This window comes from Microcebus murinus, chromosome 10 (assembly GCF_040939455.1).
Source record: "Microcebus murinus isolate Inina chromosome 10, M.murinus_Inina_mat1.0, whole genome shotgun sequence".
Taxonomy (NCBI): Eukaryota; Metazoa; Chordata; class Mammalia; order Primates; family Cheirogaleidae; genus Microcebus; species Microcebus murinus.
The window spans coordinates 14,503,735-14,524,923 of NC_134113.1; the positions used below are offsets into that span (position 1 = coordinate 14,503,735).

At 50.3% G+C, this 21,189-nt stretch overlaps 1 protein-coding gene across 5 annotated transcripts in view; it reads left to right on the forward strand.

Annotated features, from left to right (window-relative positions):
* Positions 1-21,189, forward strand: part of SYN3 (synapsin III) — a 440,909-nt gene that overhangs the window by 399,688 nt on the left and 20,032 nt on the right. For all 5 annotated transcript variants that reach the window (XM_076007058.1, XM_012772789.3, XM_020287867.2 and 2 more), the window contains exons 8-9: positions 14,687-14,829; positions 19,710-19,784. In XM_076007058.1, coding sequence (XP_075863173.1) covers positions 14,687-14,829; positions 19,710-19,784 — 218 coding nt within the window. The remainder of the gene's footprint in view (positions 1-14,686; positions 14,830-19,709; positions 19,785-21,189) is intronic.

The window sequence follows — 21,189 nt, forward strand, 5'->3', positions numbered from 1 at the left end:
CCACCCCGCCAACCTCCCATGGGTTTCTCGGAGCTGCATTTTACAGGAAGAGCAGGCGGGCTTTTCCACGGGCTTTTCCACCGCATGCTACATCAAAGGCTTTTGCCGTCTACTGCCAGGGGAGAACTCCAAAAGCAATAGCGTCAGGCACCCAGCTCCCAAACTCTGCGCTGAGACGCCCCGGAGCAAACACGGACTCGGGGGGGTAGTGTGGTATATTTTAAATTTTTCAAGGGAAACACACAATTCTCAATATCTGAAAATTACTAGCTGAGGCAGTTTCACAGTTTTCTAGCTTCACGCACAATGCTTTCAATGATGTCGCATCTTTGCGAAGCTGACCTTGTCGCGGTAGTTGTGCTACAGAGCAAGCACTGTGCAAAACTCAACATGGAATAAGAGGGTGACGGTGACCAATCTGATTTTAAGGTTTGGGGAATTTGTGCAGTGCCCAACAAGCACACACGTCCCATTAATAAGTAATCAGAGTATAATTCCTAAATATAGGAATGAACTAAAAATATTAGGTACATTTTTTTTTTCAAACGGTTACTAAGTTGTTAGGACATAAGTACTTAGTAAGCTATTTAGCTCCAACCACTTAATACATGAAACCTGTTAGTGCTTCTTGCGGCCTAGGAATGCAGTGAAAAAAGTCCTTAGATGATCACTGTGAACCGGAAAAGTTGGGGAACCTCTCTGCGTTAGGGTTTTTGCAACTCCCTTTACTTCTGCTAAGCCTTTGATGTGAGCTCAGAAATCAATTCTGAGCTAAACTCCGTGAGCATGGCCTGGCGTCAGTGTTGTTCACCCAGAACTTATACTTAATCCTGCCTTGAGAGGCTACGAAGTGCAAGACTGGTTAAGAATTTCCTGGGAAGGTGAACAGAGATCCAGGGGTCCTCAAACTTTTTAAACAGGGGGCCGGTTCACTGTCCCTTAGACTGTTGGAGGACCGGACTATAGTTTAAAAAAAAACTATGAACAAATTCCTATGCACACTGCACATATCTTATTTTGAAGTAAAAAAACAAACGGGCAAAAACACCCGCGGGCATGTGGCCCTCGGGCCGTAGTTTGAGGACGCCTGATTTAGCCTGTCCCTCTTCACCCCATCGAACTAGTTTCTTAATGAGCTGATACCACTTTGGAATGAACTGGACGCATGCCTTCCCGCTATTAAAACAGAAAAACAAGCATCCCTTTGTGTGCCAGGGATATGGTTTCATTATCTCCAACTAGGAGTGGCCCAAATAGCCAGCTGACCCTGCCAGCTAATTATTGCCAGAAAGAAAGGCCACAGAGCGACCACTTTGAACCTACGGTTATTATTGTTGGTAGACGTCCTCCCGACTTTTAGCTGATTTGTAAATAACCTGGTTCAGTAAATTACCTCATGCAGTTATCGTTATTAAAAAAAATAAAAATAAAAAGTGTGTCTTGGCCATCACACCAGGAAGGAGCATGTCCAAGCTGGGCCTTCGCTGGAGACTGGACGGGGATGGGTTTGGTGGGGCGAGTCGCTGGCCACTCTTGCCTTAGATGTTTTCTAGGCGATTGGAATGGGGCAGTGAACTTCAGTTTCCTGTGTGTCGCTGTACCAGGGTTGATTCCAGACCGTTTTCTGGGGAGGACCTTGGCCCTTTTCCCTGTGTTCACCTCTAAGGAGAGATGGGATGGCCCCACTACAAGCACAAGTCCCTGTGGGCCCAGACTCAGTTTTCTCTTAAAGTTTGTGAGTCTCTTTCAGCATGGGCCACAGGGCTCTTGCACCTCCCTTTCTCATGGCCTACACTCTCTTCCCCCAGCAATTCCTGCGACTGGCCGCTTCATTCATTCTTTCAGCAAGTATTTCTTGAGGACCTACTGTGTGCCAAGCCCTATGTGGGTGTTAGGGGCACGAGAAGCAATAATAATGGTAGTTATAACATTTATTGAACAATTATGATGAGCCAAGTGCTCTTTTAGGCCATTTCCATGTAATATCTCATTGAAGGCTCAACAACAATCCAGTGTTCAAGTTACCCACATTTTGCTGATGAGGAAAGTGAGACGCAGAAAGATTAAGTAACTTCTTCCCAAGGCCATGCAGCAAGTGAGGATGGAGCTGGGACTGGAGCTTGCACTCTTAAGCGCTCTGTTGTATTGCCTCCCTAGCAAGACGTGGAGGTCCCTGTTGTTATGGGCTCACATTTTAGTGGAGGATAAAGGCAGTAAACACATTAACAGACAAGTAGTCTCAGATAGTGGACGGTGGTAAAAAGTAATAATAATAATAATAAACCAGAGTGATTCAGTAGTGACATCCCAAAGCAGCCAGGGAGGAGCCACGATAGTACATCAGGAAAAGCCTCTGCTGAGGGATCATCTGGGCTGAAATCTGAAGAAAGTGGCCATGGGACAGTATTCGGGAAAATTGTTCCAAGCAGAGGGAGTGGCAAGTGCAAAGGCACTGAGGCAGTGACATGTTTGGCCGAGTGCAAGAAGGAGACAGTCAAAGCAGGCTGTACGGGATCGTGTTTCCCAGCCTGGCTGCACACATCTGCCTGTGGAGCTTCAACCAACACTGATGGCTTGGCCCACCTCCAGACATGCTGAGGACATCCATCGGACATGTGACCTGGGCAAGAGGCGTTGTAAAGGGAGATGATTGCAGTGGTCCAGAGAGGGATGCTACTGGCGTGGACCCGGGTGGTGGCAGTGGAGGTGGCAATGTCCCTCCTTCAGCTGCCGCTGCCCTGCGTAAGATTTTAAGTGGCTCACAGCTGGCCTTTCTCCCACACAGCCCACTGCGGTCCACGGGAAGTACTTGCATTCTGAGCCTGGGCCAAACTCCAGGCTGCAGACCAAGCCCAAAGGCTGGGACGAGCACCTGCAGGTGACATGGGAGGCATTACCCGTGGTCCTCTGAGCCTCAGCTCACTGGATGCCCCGCAGAACCTCATACCAGACACATCAGCAGTGCAGATTAGGCCGGCACAACTTTTTCCAAAGAAATCATCATTTCGAAATTCTTCTCTAATCTCCAGCATCCTGACCTTCCATCAACACGTGTGAGTCCACCAGGTCCCAGCCGTGACAGTCTCTGTCATAGCACGCTCCCCTGACATTATTATGTTCATAGGATACTTCCAAAAAAGAACAAGGAAATCTTATCATCAGGAGGCTTGGGGTTTAGAATAAGACAGAGATGTATTTTTCCCAAGATTTCCTTTTTATATCTTTGAATTTTTTTGCCACATATGTACATTATTTTTTCAAATAAAAAATAAACTTTATAAAAAAATGGATCAACATGATCACTGGGTTGCATTTTATTGGCCGTCTGCAAACTGCTTTCTCTGTTCGAATCATGCTCTAAGGAGAGGGCAGGAGGACATGAGATGCTATGGACTGAACTGCGTCCCCTCAAAATTCATATGTTAAAGCCCTAACCCTAACGTGATGGTATTTGCAGATGGGGCCTATGGGAGGTAATTAGGGTTGGCTGGGGTCACGATGATGGGGTCCTCATGATGGGGTGAGTGTCCTTAGAAGAAGGGACACCGGAGAGCTTGCTCACACTCTCTCTTTGCCGCATGAGAACACAGCAAGAAGGAAGCCACCTACAAGCCAGGGAGAGAGCCCTGCCTGGAGCCCCACCATGCCAGCACCCTGACTTCCCAGTCTCCAGACTGTGAGACATAAATGTCCCTTATTTGAGCCACCCAGTCTATGGCACTTTGTTATGGCAGCCCTAGCAGACTGAGACAGGGGCCTCCACTAAGGGATATTATAACAAGTATCCAGTAATCACAGAGCTCGGCTGAGGCTGACATTTGTTCCACGTCACAGTGTCCCCCGTAGGAGGAGCTCGGAAGAAAGTCATACAGTTTTATTACAAGAATGGTCGTAATTCTCCTAGGCACCAAGTTCCTTTTCCTCTTAGGGAGACTGAATCCTGCTACTGACAGAAGTTTCCTTTTCTTCGATGGCCACACCCCTGGCCAGACATTACCATAGGCACTTTTAACCTCATTCCAAGTACAATTTTATGTCCTCACCCTTATTTGTCCTTCTTCTTTGGTACTGCTTGTTTTCAACCTTTTATTATGGAAATTTTCAAATATGCACCAAAGAAGAGCAAATGGTGATCTGGAACCTCATGTACCAGTTGCTCAACTTCAACCATGATCCACTGCTGGTGGGTTTTGTTTTTAACACACCTCCACACTTCCTCTCAGCACCACTGGATGCTTCTTTCATTTTTTTTTTTTTAAACATGAGATCTAATAATCATACTATAAAATTCACCCTTCTAAAGTACATAATTCAGTGGCTCTTTTAGTATATTTACAAAATGGAACCATCACCCGTGTATAATTCTGAGACATTTTCACCACCCCAGGCCCATTAGCGGTCACTGCCCAACCCCCGTGCCCTTAGTCCTTGCACCGCTCCTCTGCTCCCTGTCTCTGTGGATCACCGGAATATTTTACAGCAAATCCCAACTAACACATCATTCCACCCCACAAATATTTCAGTATGTGTTTCTAACACATAAAAGCCTCTTTTTTCTTTAACATAGCCAAATATCACTATTACACCTAAAAACTTAATAATAATTCTTTAATACCATCTAATATGTACTCAGTGTTCAATAACCCCCTGTTAATTGATTTGTGTTCATTGTATGCAAACAAGGCCTTCGTAGTCACACGGTTAGTATGGCATAAGTCTCTTTTGATCTGTAACAGTTCCCTTCCCTCTGTTGTTTTTTTTTTTTTTTTCCTTGTCATTTATTTAGTGAGGAGAAGGTCATCTTCCTTTAGAATTTCCTGCGTTCTAAATTCAGCTCCGTGGTGTTTCTCTAGCACCTGCCTTTCCTGTAAACTCGAAGTTAGATGCAGAGATTTCATCGGATTCAGGTTGTGGGTTTTGGCAAGAACACTTCCCTTAGGTGGGGGGGTGTGCTTCTTTCACACGGTAATCTGAAACGGCAGTCGCGTTTGATGGTCTCTCTTTAGAGATGTTAAGGCTGATCTGTGAGGTCAAGTGTCCTCTGCCCGATCCTCACATTACCAAGCTCTTCATCAGCCTTTCCCCAGAAAGAAGTATTCAGTGCTGAGAAGAAGTGTGGAAGTGTGTGTAGAACAAAACCGACCACCAGTGGATCATAGTTGAAGTTGAGCGACTGGTACAGGAGGTTCCAGTGAGGGTCCAGGTTCCCCGGTGGCTTTGGCATTGATCACCGTGGCCTCGTTCTGTTACTGCAGTAGAGGTTGCACAAGGATAATGTACTAATTCTCTTACTCCTGCATTTATCAGCTGGAATTCATCAAAAAAAGAACCTTTCTTCACCTCTTTATTTACTCATTTTTCAGAGTAATGAGATAGTGTCTTAGCCTCCCCCAAAGATGACCAATGGCATTTTGTCACTGTTGATTAACAATTTGATATATTTCAATCCACTGAAATCATTATTCTTTCTGATACTCAAATTATCCCATCTTGGCCTAACGGGATCCCTTTCAGGTTGATTTATGTGTCCTCTTGACGTGATGGCTTTTCTCTTTCTAGCGTGATGAGATGTTCTAAGCTCATCTTCTGTGTTTCCTGCCCCAAACCTGGAATCAGTCCTTTCCCCAAAGAGCCCTGGTAGCCCCTTCAGTAAAATAATGGTTTTTAGAGACCACAATCTGAGTGCTAAATATGTTCATTGCTATTTTGTTGGTCATTGCTTCTAGGCGTTTTTGGTGGGCACGGGAAAATATGTACACATTTTTAAGATAAAAATACATCATAAATTCATATTGATATTTTGAATGTAAATTTTTGATTACAAAGTTTTTACTTAATTTCCTTAAAATTGTGTCTCTTTTATACATCAAAATCTTGGGTCCTAATAACATTAACATTAGTACTATTATAATGGTTTTAAAATAGCAAAGCCATTATTATTACCAACAAGCCTGAATTGAATTTTATATTTCCTAGCAGTTTTTAAAAATTCTTTGGATATTTTCCACTGGAGATGTATAGTTACTATTGTGTTGGGGCTTTTTAATATGGTTAAATAAATATTTATAGAACATCTACCATGTGCCAATTATTGATCAGGCTATTAAGAATATAAATTCTAGAGGGAAGGACAGTCAAGTAAGTATATTATGATACCACAAGTTGTAGGCAACAGTAAAAATTAATTCTTCTAAGAAACTGGAATAGCACAGAGATTCACAGGCTCAGCATTCTGCTACCAAGTCACTTGCAATCATTCTGCTCTGTATGTTTAAGCCACCAGCTTGATACATTGTTAGACTGAGTCACTCTATTTTGTTTTCTATTTTCAGGAAATTTTTTTCTCAACTTGATTTGTTTTGTTATATAACCACATTTGCATGGTTCCAAAGTCACAATTATAAAAACAGGGTACATACAGTGAGGTCTAACTTCCATCCCTGTCACCTCCCTCTTCTCTCCTTGCTGTAGATAAGCATTCTCATTTGTTTTTGTTTTATCCCTTCATTACATTTTATAAGCAAACACATACATTCCCCCCTAAAATTTTTTAATAGAAGAGTGCATGTTGGGCTTACTATTCTGCACCTTGCTTCTTTCACTCCATAGCAGTACATAGATCACTCTGCAGTAGTGGACAGAGACCCTCCCCATTCCCTCCTCATGGCTGCAGAGCGTTCCACTGTGTGTATGGACCGCCACTGATGCAGCCTGTCCCCTGCTGACAGACGTGCAGGCCAGCAGTCCGTGCACCGCCCTGGTGGCGGCCTGCCCTGCATACCTTCTTATCCCAAATGCCCTTTCTGGTCAGCGGACCAGCCCAACATCCTTGCATCCTCCAGGGCACGTGGCCCCTTCTGCAGGGTCTCTGACTTCATCTGATCCTCCAAGGTTCATGATAAAAGCTATAATCCTCTGAGAGTGTAGAATACAGCCCAAGTATGGACAGAAAATTTCCTTTTACATATAACTATGCAATGAATAGCCTTGTGTACATGCCATTTCATATTTCTGCCACTGTATCTTTAGGATGGATTTTAACAAGTAAAATTGCTATCGCCCAACTTTAAGTATCATGTTGTACATTATGTGTCTTTGAAATTTACCATAAATCCTTCCTAGAACAAGTAGCATAAAAATATAAATACTTTAAAAAAAACTCATTTTGGGTCCCCAACATGTGGCCCAGTGTCTGGCACCTAGCAAAGGCTCAAAAATTACAGAATAGATAAGTGAATGAATGAATGAATGAATCTAATCATCATCTAATCCTCAGATGAATGGCCATTTGGCCCAGTCATTTGTTTGGCCCATAAATATTTTAAAAACATCTAATATGTTCCAGAACCTCTGCAATGAGCTGAATAAGCCTTGTGACATTCCACAGACCACAGAAGAGATAAGGAAGTTGAATGATTATACAGGAGATAGACTTGTAGCTGGATGAATAATTGTGTAAAAAAAAAAGTGTTGATAGATGGTTCAATGTCAGCAAAGAATCTCAGCAATTATCCAACTAAAGAAAATAGACTTTTACTGAATATCTAGTAGGAGCAAGACACTATACTAGGCCAGTCCTTTGACATTTATTATAATTTCTTTTAAAAATTATAACAATCCTCAAGGTAATTGTTATTATCACATTTAACAGATAAGGAAACTGAAGCTCAGAGAAGTAACGTAGTAAGGTCAAACAGCTGGAACCAGACCCAGGACAAGCCCTCCAAAGTCATGGGTGACACAGAGCTGAGAGGGGTCGTCAACAGGTCAGCTGACAGAACCGATGTTGGAAGGAAGGCAGGAGGACAGACAAAAACATGAGCGCCGACCATGTACTGTCCTCCTCTGGGAGCTGTGGATTATCAGGATCTTGTGTTTTAAAATGACCTAGACAAGCTCCATATGGACCTTAGAAAAGCTAACATCGTACTAAGCTGCAGTAATAGAAGATAATTAATAGGCTCAAACTGCATTCGGATAAGAATCATAAATCTCGTGTTTCCTGCTGTATCCTCAGCCGCCAGCACATTATCTGGAAGAAACACTCAGTAATTATCTGGATATAATGGCACTCGATACATATCTGTAAATGCACAGGTATATTTCATTCAATCATTGAACAAATTTATTGAGCACCTGTTCTTCCCTGAGTACTGTTATAGGTGCTTAAAATACAGCCGTACCCATGCACAGCTTCCATTCTTGGAATGGCAGGGAAGGAAGACAGCAACAAAGAGAGAGCGGTGTGACGGGTGGTGGAGGTGCTATGGGGAAAATAAAGCAGGGTGACGTGGGTGAGGACAGCTGGGTGGGAGGGGTGACCTCACATGCAGGGATCAGGAAGACAGCTCTGAGAAGGAGACGCTGGAGGAGAGGCCTGGATGAGGCGAGGGTGTGAGCCATGAGCCATGTGGGCAAAGAACAGCAAGTGCAAAGGCCCTGAGGCAGGAATAAGCTGGATGTATTCTGGATAGACAGAAGAGATCTTTCCTCATCTCTGCTGGTGAAACCACATCTGAAGTATGTTGTATCATTCTGGGCACTGCATAGTTTAAGAGATTGTCAAATGAGAGTGTTTGAAGACACTAAAGCAGGCATCCTCAAACTACGGCCCATGGACCACATGCGGCCCGCCTAAGACATTTATCTGGCCCTCCGGGTGTTTTTGCCGCCGCTGCCTGTCCTGCTTAGCAGTCGACTCGTCCTGGGCCCACAGTGCGCATGTGTGGAATGTGCGCCGCGCTCTCCAACGGCCCTCCAACGGTCTGAGGGACAGTGAGCTGGCCCCCTGTTTAAAAAGTTTGAGGACCCCTGCACTAAAGGGTCTAGAACCCGCTCATATTAGGAGTGGGCTAAGGAGAGAGTGACTTATGCACACCTGTGTGGCTCTCTTCAAGTGGATGAAGAGCAGACACAAGGCGGCAGGCTAAGATTTACCCCATGGGATAACTGGGACCACTCATTCATTCTTGGTGTGATATACAGTAGAACAAGTTGGAGACTCCCTAAAGGAAAGTGAGCCGCCTTGCCCAGTAGTGAGCTCCCTGTTACTGGAGATATTCAAGCAAACAGTGCACAGTCCACCAAGGATGTAGCTAGCGTTCCCATCCCAGGTTGGAATTGGGAATAGGAGGCCTCTGAGCATCCCATCCAGGAGATTCTGAACTGTATCCTGACCCTTCTTCTGTCGGGCTTCTCTGCTTCTGTTTCCACTCGCCCTCCTTGCTCGGCCACAGGGCAGAGCGCAGGTGTGTGGGGAGGAAGGCACAGGTGTGCGGGGAGGAAGGTGCAGGTGTGCAGGGAGGAAGGCACAGGTGTGCAGGAGCACAGGAGGAAGGCACAGGTGTGCGGGGAGGAAGGCACAGGTGTGCAGGGAGGAAGGCGCAGGTGTGCAGGAGCACAGGAGGAAGGCACAGGTGTGCGGGGAGGAAGGCGCAGATGTGCGGGGAGGAAGGCACAGGTGTGCAGGGAGGAAGGCGCAGGTGTGCAGGGAGGAAGGCGCAGGTGTGCAGGAGCACGGGAGGAAGGCGCGGCAGCTCAGGACGCGGGAGGGAGAGAGGATGAGAAGCCGAGTGGGGACACTGGGAGGGGAAGGAGCGGGAGGCATGAGAAGAAAAGGCAGCAGGAGGAGAAACGGTCAGGAGAACGGAAGGAGAGAGGGCGAGGAGGTGAGACAGACAAGAGAAGAAAGAAGCAACCAGAGGGGAAATGGAGGAAGAGACACAAGAGGGAGGCAGATGGCCTTAAAATCAAGAGGACAAGGGCTCGAAGGGAAAGAAGGTGGAGGAGTGAGAGAGAGAGGAAGGGGAGGAGAGGAGGGAGAGGAAGGGAACCTGAGGGGAGAGAGGGGAGGAGAGGGGAGGCCACCAGAGAGGAGAGCAGGGAAGGGCACAGGGAGGCGGGTGGGTGGGGTCTGAGTCCTGGGGTCAGCCCGTTCACGGCGCCCTGGCAGCTCCTGGGCAGTGCACGGGTCATCTTGGATCACAGCTCATTTAGCACTTCCTGTTTTCAGCTTGTCTCTGTGAGCCCTTGGAGGGGTTTCAGCCAGTAAATAACGCACAGTGCCAAGACTGCCTGCCTGGCCGGCCGCCCTTCCCACCCTCACGCCGCCTCCCCTGCCCTCTCACCCCACCATCCTCCCCGGCCTGAGGACCAGCCCAGGGTCCCCTCCAGCGCCCACCCACCCAGGCTCCAGACCCCCTGCCCCCTTCTCCGGGGTCCCAGACCTCGTCAGGTTCCCAGGGACGCATGATGGCAGCGGAACCCTCTGCGAGCCCAGCAGCAGCCCATTCGCCTTGTAAAAGACGTTTCCCGAAAAACAGTTTCTTTGCCTGTTTCTGAGCTCCCGTGTTCTCTCTTCCATTCCCTGCTGCCCTCCAAGTTCCAGGCACGTCCTCCTCCGGCCTCCTTAGCCTCGACCCGGCAAACAGGTGCTGGGCGTCGGCAGCGCGCCAGGCAGTCAGTGCCGCAAGCCTCGCTGTCTGTCCTGGAGAAGCGCACAGCCGACGGGGGCAGGACGCCGCGGGTCCAGGAGGGGAGCTGGGTTTTACGCAGCCCGGGAGGTGCAGAACCTGAGAGGCCCCTGTAAGGAAAGGAACAGGAAATTGCTAGGACCCGTGGCCAGGGCCTCTCCGGAGGCTTCGAAAGGGCCGCTGTGAGGGAGACCTGGGTAACTCGCTCCCTGTTGGAGAAGGTGGCATGGACCCTCGTCCCAGACCTCCCAGCTGAGACAGGATGGGAGTGTTCCCAAGACAGGCAGGGCTCGCTGCTGCTTCCCTGAACCACCAGGTCTACAGTTCCTCTCTCTGCTCTCTTTTGTCTACCCTGCAAAAGAATGTATGATGCAGTCAACAAAAATGTACTTTGGGCTTGGATAATCATTGGGATAGAGTTCAGCTGCCATGACAAAGGCTTAAACTGGCTTAAACAAGCTAGAACTTGCTTTCTCACCCAGCAGTCTAGGCAGAGGCAGCCCGGGGCTGGTACGGAACCACCTCGGTTTCAAGGACTCGGGCTCCTTCCGTCGTGTTGGTCACCTGCCCCTGCTGTGTTGTGCTTGGCCACGTTCCAGCCGGGGGGAAGAGGGCGGGGGGGGGGGGGGGGGGGGGAAGTGGGTGTGGGTCTCAGTCCACACCTGCCGAGATCCAATGGTGGGTCCTGGACCGTGGAGCACCCCCTTCCCTTTAACACTGTTGCCTGGAAGTCCATGCCCTCTCCTGCTCACATCCTGTTGGCCAAATGCAGTCACATCGCCATCCGAAGACGCCAGGGGGAGGGGGCTGTCAAGTTCATTCTGGGTGGTCGTGTGCCCCCCAAGTCAAAGCACATCACAGCTGTAGAAAGAGGGGAGAATGATGCCAGGGCCTGTGCTGTCTAGGAAACCAAGGTGCAGCAGAAGTTCTGGCTCTTTCCAAAGCCGCCAGGGAAACAGCATTGTGGATCAGACAAGCTGTCCCTGCAAGCTCTCACCCCATTTTTTTCATTTTGGTCACTCCAACCCCCTCTACCTTACCCCAAGTGTTGGCTGAGGGTGAAAGCCCAAGACTATCAAAGGGGCATTGGAGGAAGAGGAGGCAAAAAAAAGACTGTGAAGAAGTTTCCAGAAAGAAAGGGAAAGAGCTGAAATAGAATAGTGGTCTGGAAACTAAACTTCAAAACCTTACCAGTTTCTGATGCTGCTGAGTGCCAAGACAGGACGGGGACCCGAGGAACGCTGTGGGCTTCCCCAGCGAGGAGGCCAAGGGGGACCTCTGCCAAATCAGCTTCCACGGGATGGTGGGGAGTGAAACCTGAAGAGCGTGGGCCTAGGTGCAAGTGGGAAATGAGGACGCAGACACAGAGGGTGGTGAGCGACTGAGCCTCTGAAGAGCAGGAACATTTTGAGAAGAATGGTGGGTCCTTGATCTTGTTAGTCCAAAAGATAAAGAATCAATGAAAAGGAAGAGACTGAAAATACATAGCAGAGACACAGTTAGGCTGCAATAACAAAGACCCAGGTAAAAGTGGCTGAAGCAAGATTAAGGTTTCTTTCTCTCATGTAAGAGTCTGAGCGTACAGTCAAGGGCTGATGGGGCCCTGCAGTGTTCAGGATCCAGGTTCCCTCCATCACTCTAGACTCAGCCATCCTCAACCTGCGGCTCCTGTTTCATGGCCCAAGATGGTTGCTCCTGCTCACACCATCGTGTCCACATCCCAGCCAGAGGGAAGAAGGAAAAGGGAAAGATTCCCTTCATCTTCAGGGCAACGCCCCCAGAGGGTTTCTCACATCACGACTACTCACTTTGCATTGGCCAGAAATTGGAGACTTGGTCACATCTACCTGTAAAGGAGGATGGAGTGAAGGAATCTCTGGCTGAGGAGAGCAGGTGTCCCTAAAATTTACGGGTCCTATTGCTAAAGGAAGTGGGGACAGCGAGCGGTCAGAGCCTTAGCAGACCTAGAACAAAGGGAGGAGGCGCACTGCGGCCACTGGGAGGAAGAAGTGGAGATCTGGGGGGGTTGCAAAGGGACGGGAAATAGGGAACTCTCGCAGGGTCACGTCATTTTCTCTGCGAGGTGGAACTCAGAGTCCTCACTGAGAGGCTGGGGCTCGCCAACAGCTGGGAAGAGGGGCGGCTTCCCAAGCCCCCCTCCGGGTCCCTGTTCTCCAAGGAAGAACAACAGGGGTGCCCTGCAGGTGCCCCGAGGGGTTCCCGGAAAGGCTGTGCCCTGGGGCCCCGGAGCTGCGTGCCCAGCTCTGCGCCTAGCTGCTCTGTGGCCTTGCACAAGTAAGTGACCTCGCTAATGCCCCGCCTGCCTGCTCGCCGTCCTGTTGGGCCCCACCGAGAACAGTGAGGACCGGGTGTCGGGGGTGCCGGGGGCACAAATGTGTGGGCGCCCTCGTGCAGGGAGGGCGTCGTCAGTGCTGAGACGTGAAGGACAGATGACAGAGGGGGGAGGGAGGTCACCAGACATGAGAACCGGGAGGGTGCGGCCCTGAGGACCAACTCCACCCGGACCAGCCCGGCCCCGCCGAGGGGATCCGGCCCCTGCCCGCCCCTGGGCCAGCGTCAGAACTCCTCTGCGGCCTGGGCGTCGGTGACAGGGGAGCCCGCAGGGGCCCACGGCCAGCGGGAGGGAGCAGGGGCCGCCCACGCAGCTGGGGTAGGCCTCTGCCCATCTTGCGAGCACTGTCCCAGAGCCCGGCCCTGGGGCTCTCCTGCGACCTCTCCCCACCCCGGGACACCAGCCCCCGTCCCTGGCCTCCAAGAGGTGAACAGTGTGACTTTCTCCCCAGGCCTTTGGCCTAGCGAAGCTCCAGTGCACACCTGCACACGCACACACCCCACACGCACACGCGGGCACCACACACTACACACCACACGTGCACGCGCGGCACGTCACACACAGCTAAGACACCACATGTATACCACACACTACACACATACACACCACACACGTACATACCACACACGCCACAAACTGTACACCACACACACATATACCACACACTACACACATACACACCACACACGTACATACCACACACGCCATACACCGTACACCACACACATACCACATGCTACACACATACACACAACACAAGTACATACCACACACGCCATATACCGTACACCACACACATACCACATGCTACACACATACACACCACACAAGTACATACCACACATGCCACACACCATACACCACACACATATACCACACACTACACACATACACACCACACACACATGTACCACACACGCCACACACTGTACACCACACACATACCACACACTACACACATACACACCACATAAGTATGTACCACACACGCCACACACCGTACACCACACACATACCACACACTACACACGTACACACCACACAAGTACATACCACACACGCCACACACTGTACACCACACACACATACCACATAAACACACAAAACATATACCACATACACAACATACACATTAAACACACGCAAACACACCACGCACTACACACACACACACACACACACACACACTCTCTCCGTTCTAACCAGCCTCTCCGTGTCCCACACCACACCCTCCATTGAATCCTCTACACAACTGCCTGAGTGGTTCTTCTGAAACACAAATTAAGCCACTTTCTCATTTAAACTCCTCTCCCTCTTCCAGCGGCTTTCCAGAACATTCAGGCTAAAATCCCAGCCCCTTCCCAGAGCCGTTGTGGCCGTCCATGATCTGCTTGGTGACGGCCCGTCCCGAGGCCCTCAGCCAGTCTGCACCACCGCCCTGCCCCACCGCCCTGCCCCACCGCCCGGCCCCACCGCCCTGCCCCACCGCCCGGCCCCACCGCCCGGCCCCACCGCCCTGCCCCACCGCCCGGTCCCAGCCCCAGCCTCTGTGTGGCCGCCCTCCTCTGCGACAGCCGCCCGGGGCTGGCCCCAGCCGCGAACCCGTCCGTTCCTCCAAACCCCGTTCAGAGCGCATCTTGTCTGCAATCGCTTCTCCACTAGCCAAGGGGGCTCGCTCCCTTCCTCTTGCGTGCCTTGTGCGGTGTGCAGGGGGGGGATGTGTCTGCTGTCCCTGTCTCTGCAGCTAGCAGGTGACCTTCCCAAAAGTGTCCATCTCTGTATACGTGAAGCACGCAGCCCTGGCACGGGGTAGGCTGTGAAGCTGGGTGGGGAGCGCTCACCCCCTCTTCCTCCCACGCAGATCAAAGTGGAAAACCAGCACGACTACCAGGACATCACCAGCGTGGTGGCCATGGCCAAAACCTACGCCACCACTGAGGCCTTCATCGACTCCAAGTACGACATCCGCATCCAGAAAATCGGATCCAACTACAAGGCCTACATGTGAGTCCCCTGGGGCAGGGGCGGGAGGGACGGAGATTGGAGATGCAGGTCCAGCTGCTCTCTGCTCTCTCCCCCGCCCACGGCAGTGAGCTCCCTCCGCACATCATTAGTCTCCCTCTCTGTCTCCTTACTGCCTTCTCGGATGTTCTGTCACGGCTTGCCCCAGGCCAGATACCTGTCTACCCAAACAGGGTGTTTCCCCCAGAGAAAGAAAGGCGCTTGCATGTTTGGGGAAACTGCAAATGTGCACAGGACGCATGTCTTAGCAGTCAAGACCCGAAGAGAAATCTGGGGACAAAGCAAGGAGGGCTCTGAATGCCTTGCTGAGAGGGTGCGGAGTTTCTTCTGTTCTCTTCTGAGCAGAGAAGTGGCGTGATCCGCTCTGAATTTATAAAAGACGACTCTGGGGCTGTAGGCTGCAGAGGGATTTCTCTGGAGCCAATGAGACCAGTTAGGAAGCTACATCAGATTTCTCCGGCTGCAAGCAACAGAAAGCATGTCTGATTAATTTAATGGTTTTTTAAAGGGAATTTATCAGAAAACTATGGTTGATCAGAAACTTAAAAAAAACAACAACAAATCACTACCTCTCCCACACACACCCTAAATTGTCAATTAAAAAAAAAAAATGTTAGGATACAGGTACAGGGCAGCCCCAGGAATCTGAGTAGCCAAAAATAACAATAAACGATCCTCATGGCACCGTCACTGGTGAAAGGGTCTGCCCTCATCATTTTCAGCGCTTAACTCGCGATTGTGACTCCAGGAAACAGTGCTGATTAGTCCAACTTTGGCCACGTGCTTACTGGTTCGAGAAGGGCAGAAAACCGGCGTGGAGAGTCCCACTAGGAAGACAGGCTCACTGCTGGGTGGAAACAGAGGCGCTGCATCTAAAGGAAAAGGAATGAACGCAAGGGATGCAGGGAGGGGGAGGAAGGCCCACCTTCGCCCTAGAGGTGGATCAGCACAGGACAGATTACACCAGGGCTGGGTGACAAGGACGAGTGGGAGTTCTGGAAGAGGTGGAAGGCCTTGCTGTTTGCAGGCGTCTCGTCTGCTCCAAGGCCTCTCTGTCTCTCCCTTTGGAATGTTGTTGATGTTGGTCCCACTTGACATGATGAGGCCCCAGAGGGCCACCGGTTGCCTGGCCGCCAGGAATTTAGGGAGCACTGACCATGCGCGGGGCTCCCCGTGTGAGGACTGCCGTGGCTACCCCGCTCAGTGGGAAGGTCTCTCTGTGTGGGGCAGCTTGTGTTCTAGGACAGGATTGGCAAACCGCAGTCACAGGCCAAACCCAGCTGCCACCTGTTTCTGTAAATAAAGTTTTGCTGATCCCAGCCGTGCACATCCGTGTGTGTGCTGCCTCTGGCTCCTTTTGCACTGCCCATATTGCCTGGGCCAGAGGTCAGCAAACTTTTTCTGTAAGGACCAGATGGTCATTTTAGGCTTGATGGGCCATGCAGTCTCTGTTGCGACCACTGTACTCTCTGCCACTGGCCTGAGAAGCTGCAGGACGCACAGGCGGTTGACCTAGAAGGAAATACTCCCAGGAAAGGGATGGAGCCAGTCCTCAAGGGACAGCTCTGCCCGTCTTATCAATCACCCTCTTCCTCCCAGGAGCCCACCGACCCATCACTACTCTCAGATGCCCCCGTGGTGATAAGATCGCCTCCTCCCTGCCCATTCCAGTGCGTTCCTGAGGCCCCCACTGTCCATCGTGATATCATTTCCCTCCTCCCTTCATTGTTCAAGTCCCACTTGACATTGCCCACACCTTGTCCCAGTTTCTTTTCTTGAGGATTACCTCATTGCTGCATTCTTTATGCTGAGCTCTCTGGCCTGACAGCTCCAGCTTGTCATTAGTTACGGAGTTTCTTGGACCCGGGGTTGGCCCGCATCCAAGGGAGGGGTTTTGTGTCTGACCTCACAGTAGAATGTCCCCGACACTCAACCTCCTCCCTGCCCTGCACTCAGGACTTTGTGCTTGCTGCCACTGGGGTGTCATTCTTACTGGGTCCTGGCAGACACATCAAAGAAATACGTGTGCATATCCTTACCCATGTGCACACACATACCCATAATTATTTCTGTACATATATCCATCCATTTCTATATGAAGTTAAACAGACTCATACTGATGTCTCTGACTTCATGCAGTAGCACGTGTTCATTCCCACCTTCCCTGGTTGCTAATCTACAACCTCCCACTCCAACAGAGGAAAATCTGGCTCCCCCATCCGTCGTCCATTAACTTCCCTGTTCCATCTCAGTATGTGTGCACAGTTTCACAACTGTTAACCGCAGCCCTGGGAAACAACTTCACCAACTACAGCACGTTGCTCCTGTACCATTCCTTTGTGTTTAGTTGTACAGTCTCCACTCATGTCCAGAGTTAGTTAGGTCAACACCTTTCCCCCACCCACTTCAATGAGGGCATCCCCCACCCTTGTGCTATGGCCTGAATGTTTGTGTCCCCCAGAAATGCATATATTGAAATCCTAACCCTCAAGATGATGGTATTAGCAGGTAGGGCCTTTGGGGGGTGATTAGAGCATGAGGGTAGAGTCCCCATGAATGGGATTCATGCTTTCATAAAAGAGGCCCCAGAGAGCTCCCTTGTCCCTTCCACCATGTGAGGACGCAGCAAGAAGGCACCATCTATGAACCAGAAAGTAGGCTCTCAACAGACACCAAATCTGCCAGAACCTTGATCTTGGACTTCCCAGCCTCCAGAACTGTGACAAATAAATTTCTGTTGTGTTTAAGCCCCCTAGTCTATGGAATTTTGTTATGGCAGTCCAAAGACAACTTGTAATACAGGTAGATACTTTTGTCACAGTCTACATTCCATCCAACAGTCCAGTGGCTCCATTACTCATGGAACAAGGGACCCACTTCCCCACACATGTGATGGGCTCAATGGCTCTGCCATGGACAGTCATGTTTAAGAGCGTGGAGTTTGTAAGACATGGTTGAGTGGCTCCTGCCACTGAGTGGGGATTATAATAATAACAATAATGCCTGTCTCATTGTGAGGCTAGAATCAGCTAACACTTACAAAGTCCTCAGACCCATGTCTCGGACATAGACAGCACTCATTAAATATCAGCTCTCACTCTCATGATTCCCTTGGAAGGAAGGCAATGTGGTTTGTGCTCCTGCTGCTTCTGCTCTTGGAACACTTTCTTTCCTTGCCTCTACTTACTGCAAACAACAGTAGCACTGACTGCTCAGAGATTTACAGGAATATTTACTTTAATCCACACGATACCCTGTAAGGATGGTACTATGACTATTCCCATTTACCAGTGAGGAAATAGACTTAGAGACATTGCCCATGGGTACATAGCTAAAAAATACTGGGACCAAGATTCAAACTCACATCTGTCGGACTCAAGTCAGCTCTTACCTTCTCTCGCCACAATACAGAACCCACTATACCGCATCCTACTGTCCTCCAAGCCACGTCTCAGTGGCTTCCTTCTGGGGTCACATTACATGACTCCGGTTACTCCTTTGCTTCCCAGAGCTCATCACTCCTCATGTCTGCTGCTAGCCCTACCATGCCTGCAGCCTGGTCTTAGCCTAGTCCGCCCTTCTGGGTGGTGAGCAGCCTGAGCAGGGGGTCATCTCTGCACGCTGGGACTAGTCCAGTACCCAGGACCTAGGCTGGCCCTGTGAAAATTTGCCAAATCGAATTGAATTGAGTTGAGCTGAACCGAACTAGACTGCACCGACATAGAGCTTATCAGTGGCGCTGCACCCCTTAGTCATTATGGCTCTGAATGGCCATAAATGCTAAATTCTCAGCATTTAGACATTTGATTTTCTCTTTTAGAAGGACATATTTTTGGGTCAGTTTCTCTCCCCAGTTCACCCTTTGACCTCAACCACATACCTGCCCTTGACCTTAAGACAAATAGCTTTGCCTCCATCACTTTGTTTAAACTCATTCAGTCTTTGCCAAGTCCAGATATGCCACTGGGGACAGTTTGCTGGACTTTCCCCCGACATACACAGCCCCCACCCAGGGGGTAGAGGCTGGGCACCCATTACATGCCGGGTCCCACTGGACACTGGGTGTACAGGGGACGAGTCAGACATGGCCCTACCCCGAGTTTCCCGTCATCGGGGAAGGGCGGACACTGAGGAAGTCCTTACAGCTGAGAAGCATCACACTACTGACCTTCTCCGCCAGGTGTAGTGCAGGCGTCCCCTCCTGTTGGGAAGGTGGGCTGTCGGGGAGTCACACGGCAGGTGAAACCTGAAGGGTGAGTAGGACTTAGGGAGGCAACGGGGGAGGCAAAGGCTGTGTGGGGCAAAGGGAAGGATGCACGTGGAGGCCACGACAGGGAAAGAGCCATGGGCAGTAAAGCTCTAGAAGGGAGGTCATTGTTGCTGGAGCAGAGAAGGCAAGGGAACAGAGAAGAGTGGTCAGGCAGGAAGATGCCAGAAGGCCTTCTCGTTCTTCACCATGGAAAAGTAGCCACTTCTCTCTAAGGATCATTTTTTTCCTACATTTGGGGGCCTTAAAAATTCCAGAACCACTGAGGGCTATGCCGCCCTAGTTCTCAAAAACAGGAGGCCAAGGTTTGGGGGATTTCACCTAATAATATTGGCATTTTTTTCAATTTAATATTTAAATTTCAAAGATGGCTTAGAAAACAATACATAAGGTCCAAAAAAATGAATAAGATAATCAGCATGAAGGGAAATAAACAGGAAAATATAGCTGAGGTCAATGCATGTGCCTAAGAATACATGCCATAATGTGAGGCAGATATTTGAATCGGAGCCTCCTAACAGCCAACGCAAAGAAGGAACACAGATCAGTGACAGAAGCCTTTAATGCCCTCAGTGTATTATTTGTTCTGATACAGGAGAACCTCCATCTCTGGCAACTGGAAGGCCAACACAGGATCTGCCATGCTGGAGCAGGTGGCCATGACAGAGAGGTAAGAGACAAAGGAGGTGTAGGGAGGGGCACTCGCCATGGTGGGAGCTGAGGGAGGAAAGCAACAAAGAGCCCTGCAAAAAAGGCCGCCTCACCCTGTGTCCAATGCCTCCCCACTCACAGAGCACTTTTCCAGGCATGATTGCCTTTACTGCCCACGACAATCTACAGGGTAGGTATTAAAATAATCCCATTTTACAGATGGGAGAAGAAAGTTCAGAGAGGGGAAGTGACTTGTCTAGGGTCACAGAGCTGGTTAATGCCAGAGCTAAGTCTATCACCCTGATGTCTCGACTCCAAGTCCAGCGGTCTTTCCGGCCCTGCCTGGCTGCTTCGAAGAGAGCAGGGAGCCCTGGCCAGTCTCCGTGCTCCGACAGCTGCCACCAAGCGTCCTCGTTAGGGAAGCAGGATGCTGGAGAGCCCGCTCCTCCCTCAGACTCGCCTCTCTCGGCACCAACAGGGAGAGGCTGACTTCCCAGGAATCACGCGTGTTGCGGGGGTGCACTCTGGTTGCAGGTCCCTCGGGTCTCTCCCCCTTTAGCCACTGCTGTGTGCCAGCTCCCTTGTCAAAAGGCTGAGTCGCCTGGTGTCAGGGCCAGCCACACACGTGCCTTCTTGCCTGCGCGCCAGGGCCCTCTGCCTGCATACATGCAATAATGGTGGACGGAGCGAGGGCTTTGGGGCCAGAAAGCTCTGTTCAGCAAACATTTATTGAGTACCTACTGCACGCCGTGTTGTACTGAGCACTAAAGGATGAAAAGATTCCCTTCTTTTCTCTAAGAACTCGGTATCCTTTGCAAGTGTCACAACACACATCAAACTGGTTTGTGCAAAAAGGGGGATTTACTGGCTCGTGTCACTGAAAACTCCAGAGGTACAGGGGCAGGTAGGGCTTTAGGACTCCTTCTCTACCCACCCTGGTTCAGCCTTTTTCTATGTTGGTGTCATTGGAGGAGGATGTCTGAAATGGTGGCCCGTAGAGGCTCCGGGCTTCCATTCTCACAGCACCAGCAAAAGGAAGATGTCTCTTTCCCAAGCATTTCAACCAAAGCCTGGAATCGAGCCGTACTTGCTGATTGGCCTGGCTTAGGTCACCTGACCAATCCTCCAACCAATCACTATGGCCCAGGAAGCCGCAGTGCTGTGGTTGGCTAGGCCTGTGTCAGGTCTCCACCCTGCGGATTGGAGTGGGACCGCCCCCTGCAGCAGCCCGCACTCAGTGTGACCTTGGTACGTCAATTAGCAGACGGGAACTTCTGCATGCATGATGACGGCAGTGTCACCCAAGTCGGAGTGCAGTTGTGGGGACTGAATGAGGGACGGAGGTGCAGTAGCTTCTCCAGCCCCAGCCCGAGGCAGGGAGGAGCACCTTCCCTTCCTGTCGACTCCAGGGGCAGCAGCTACCG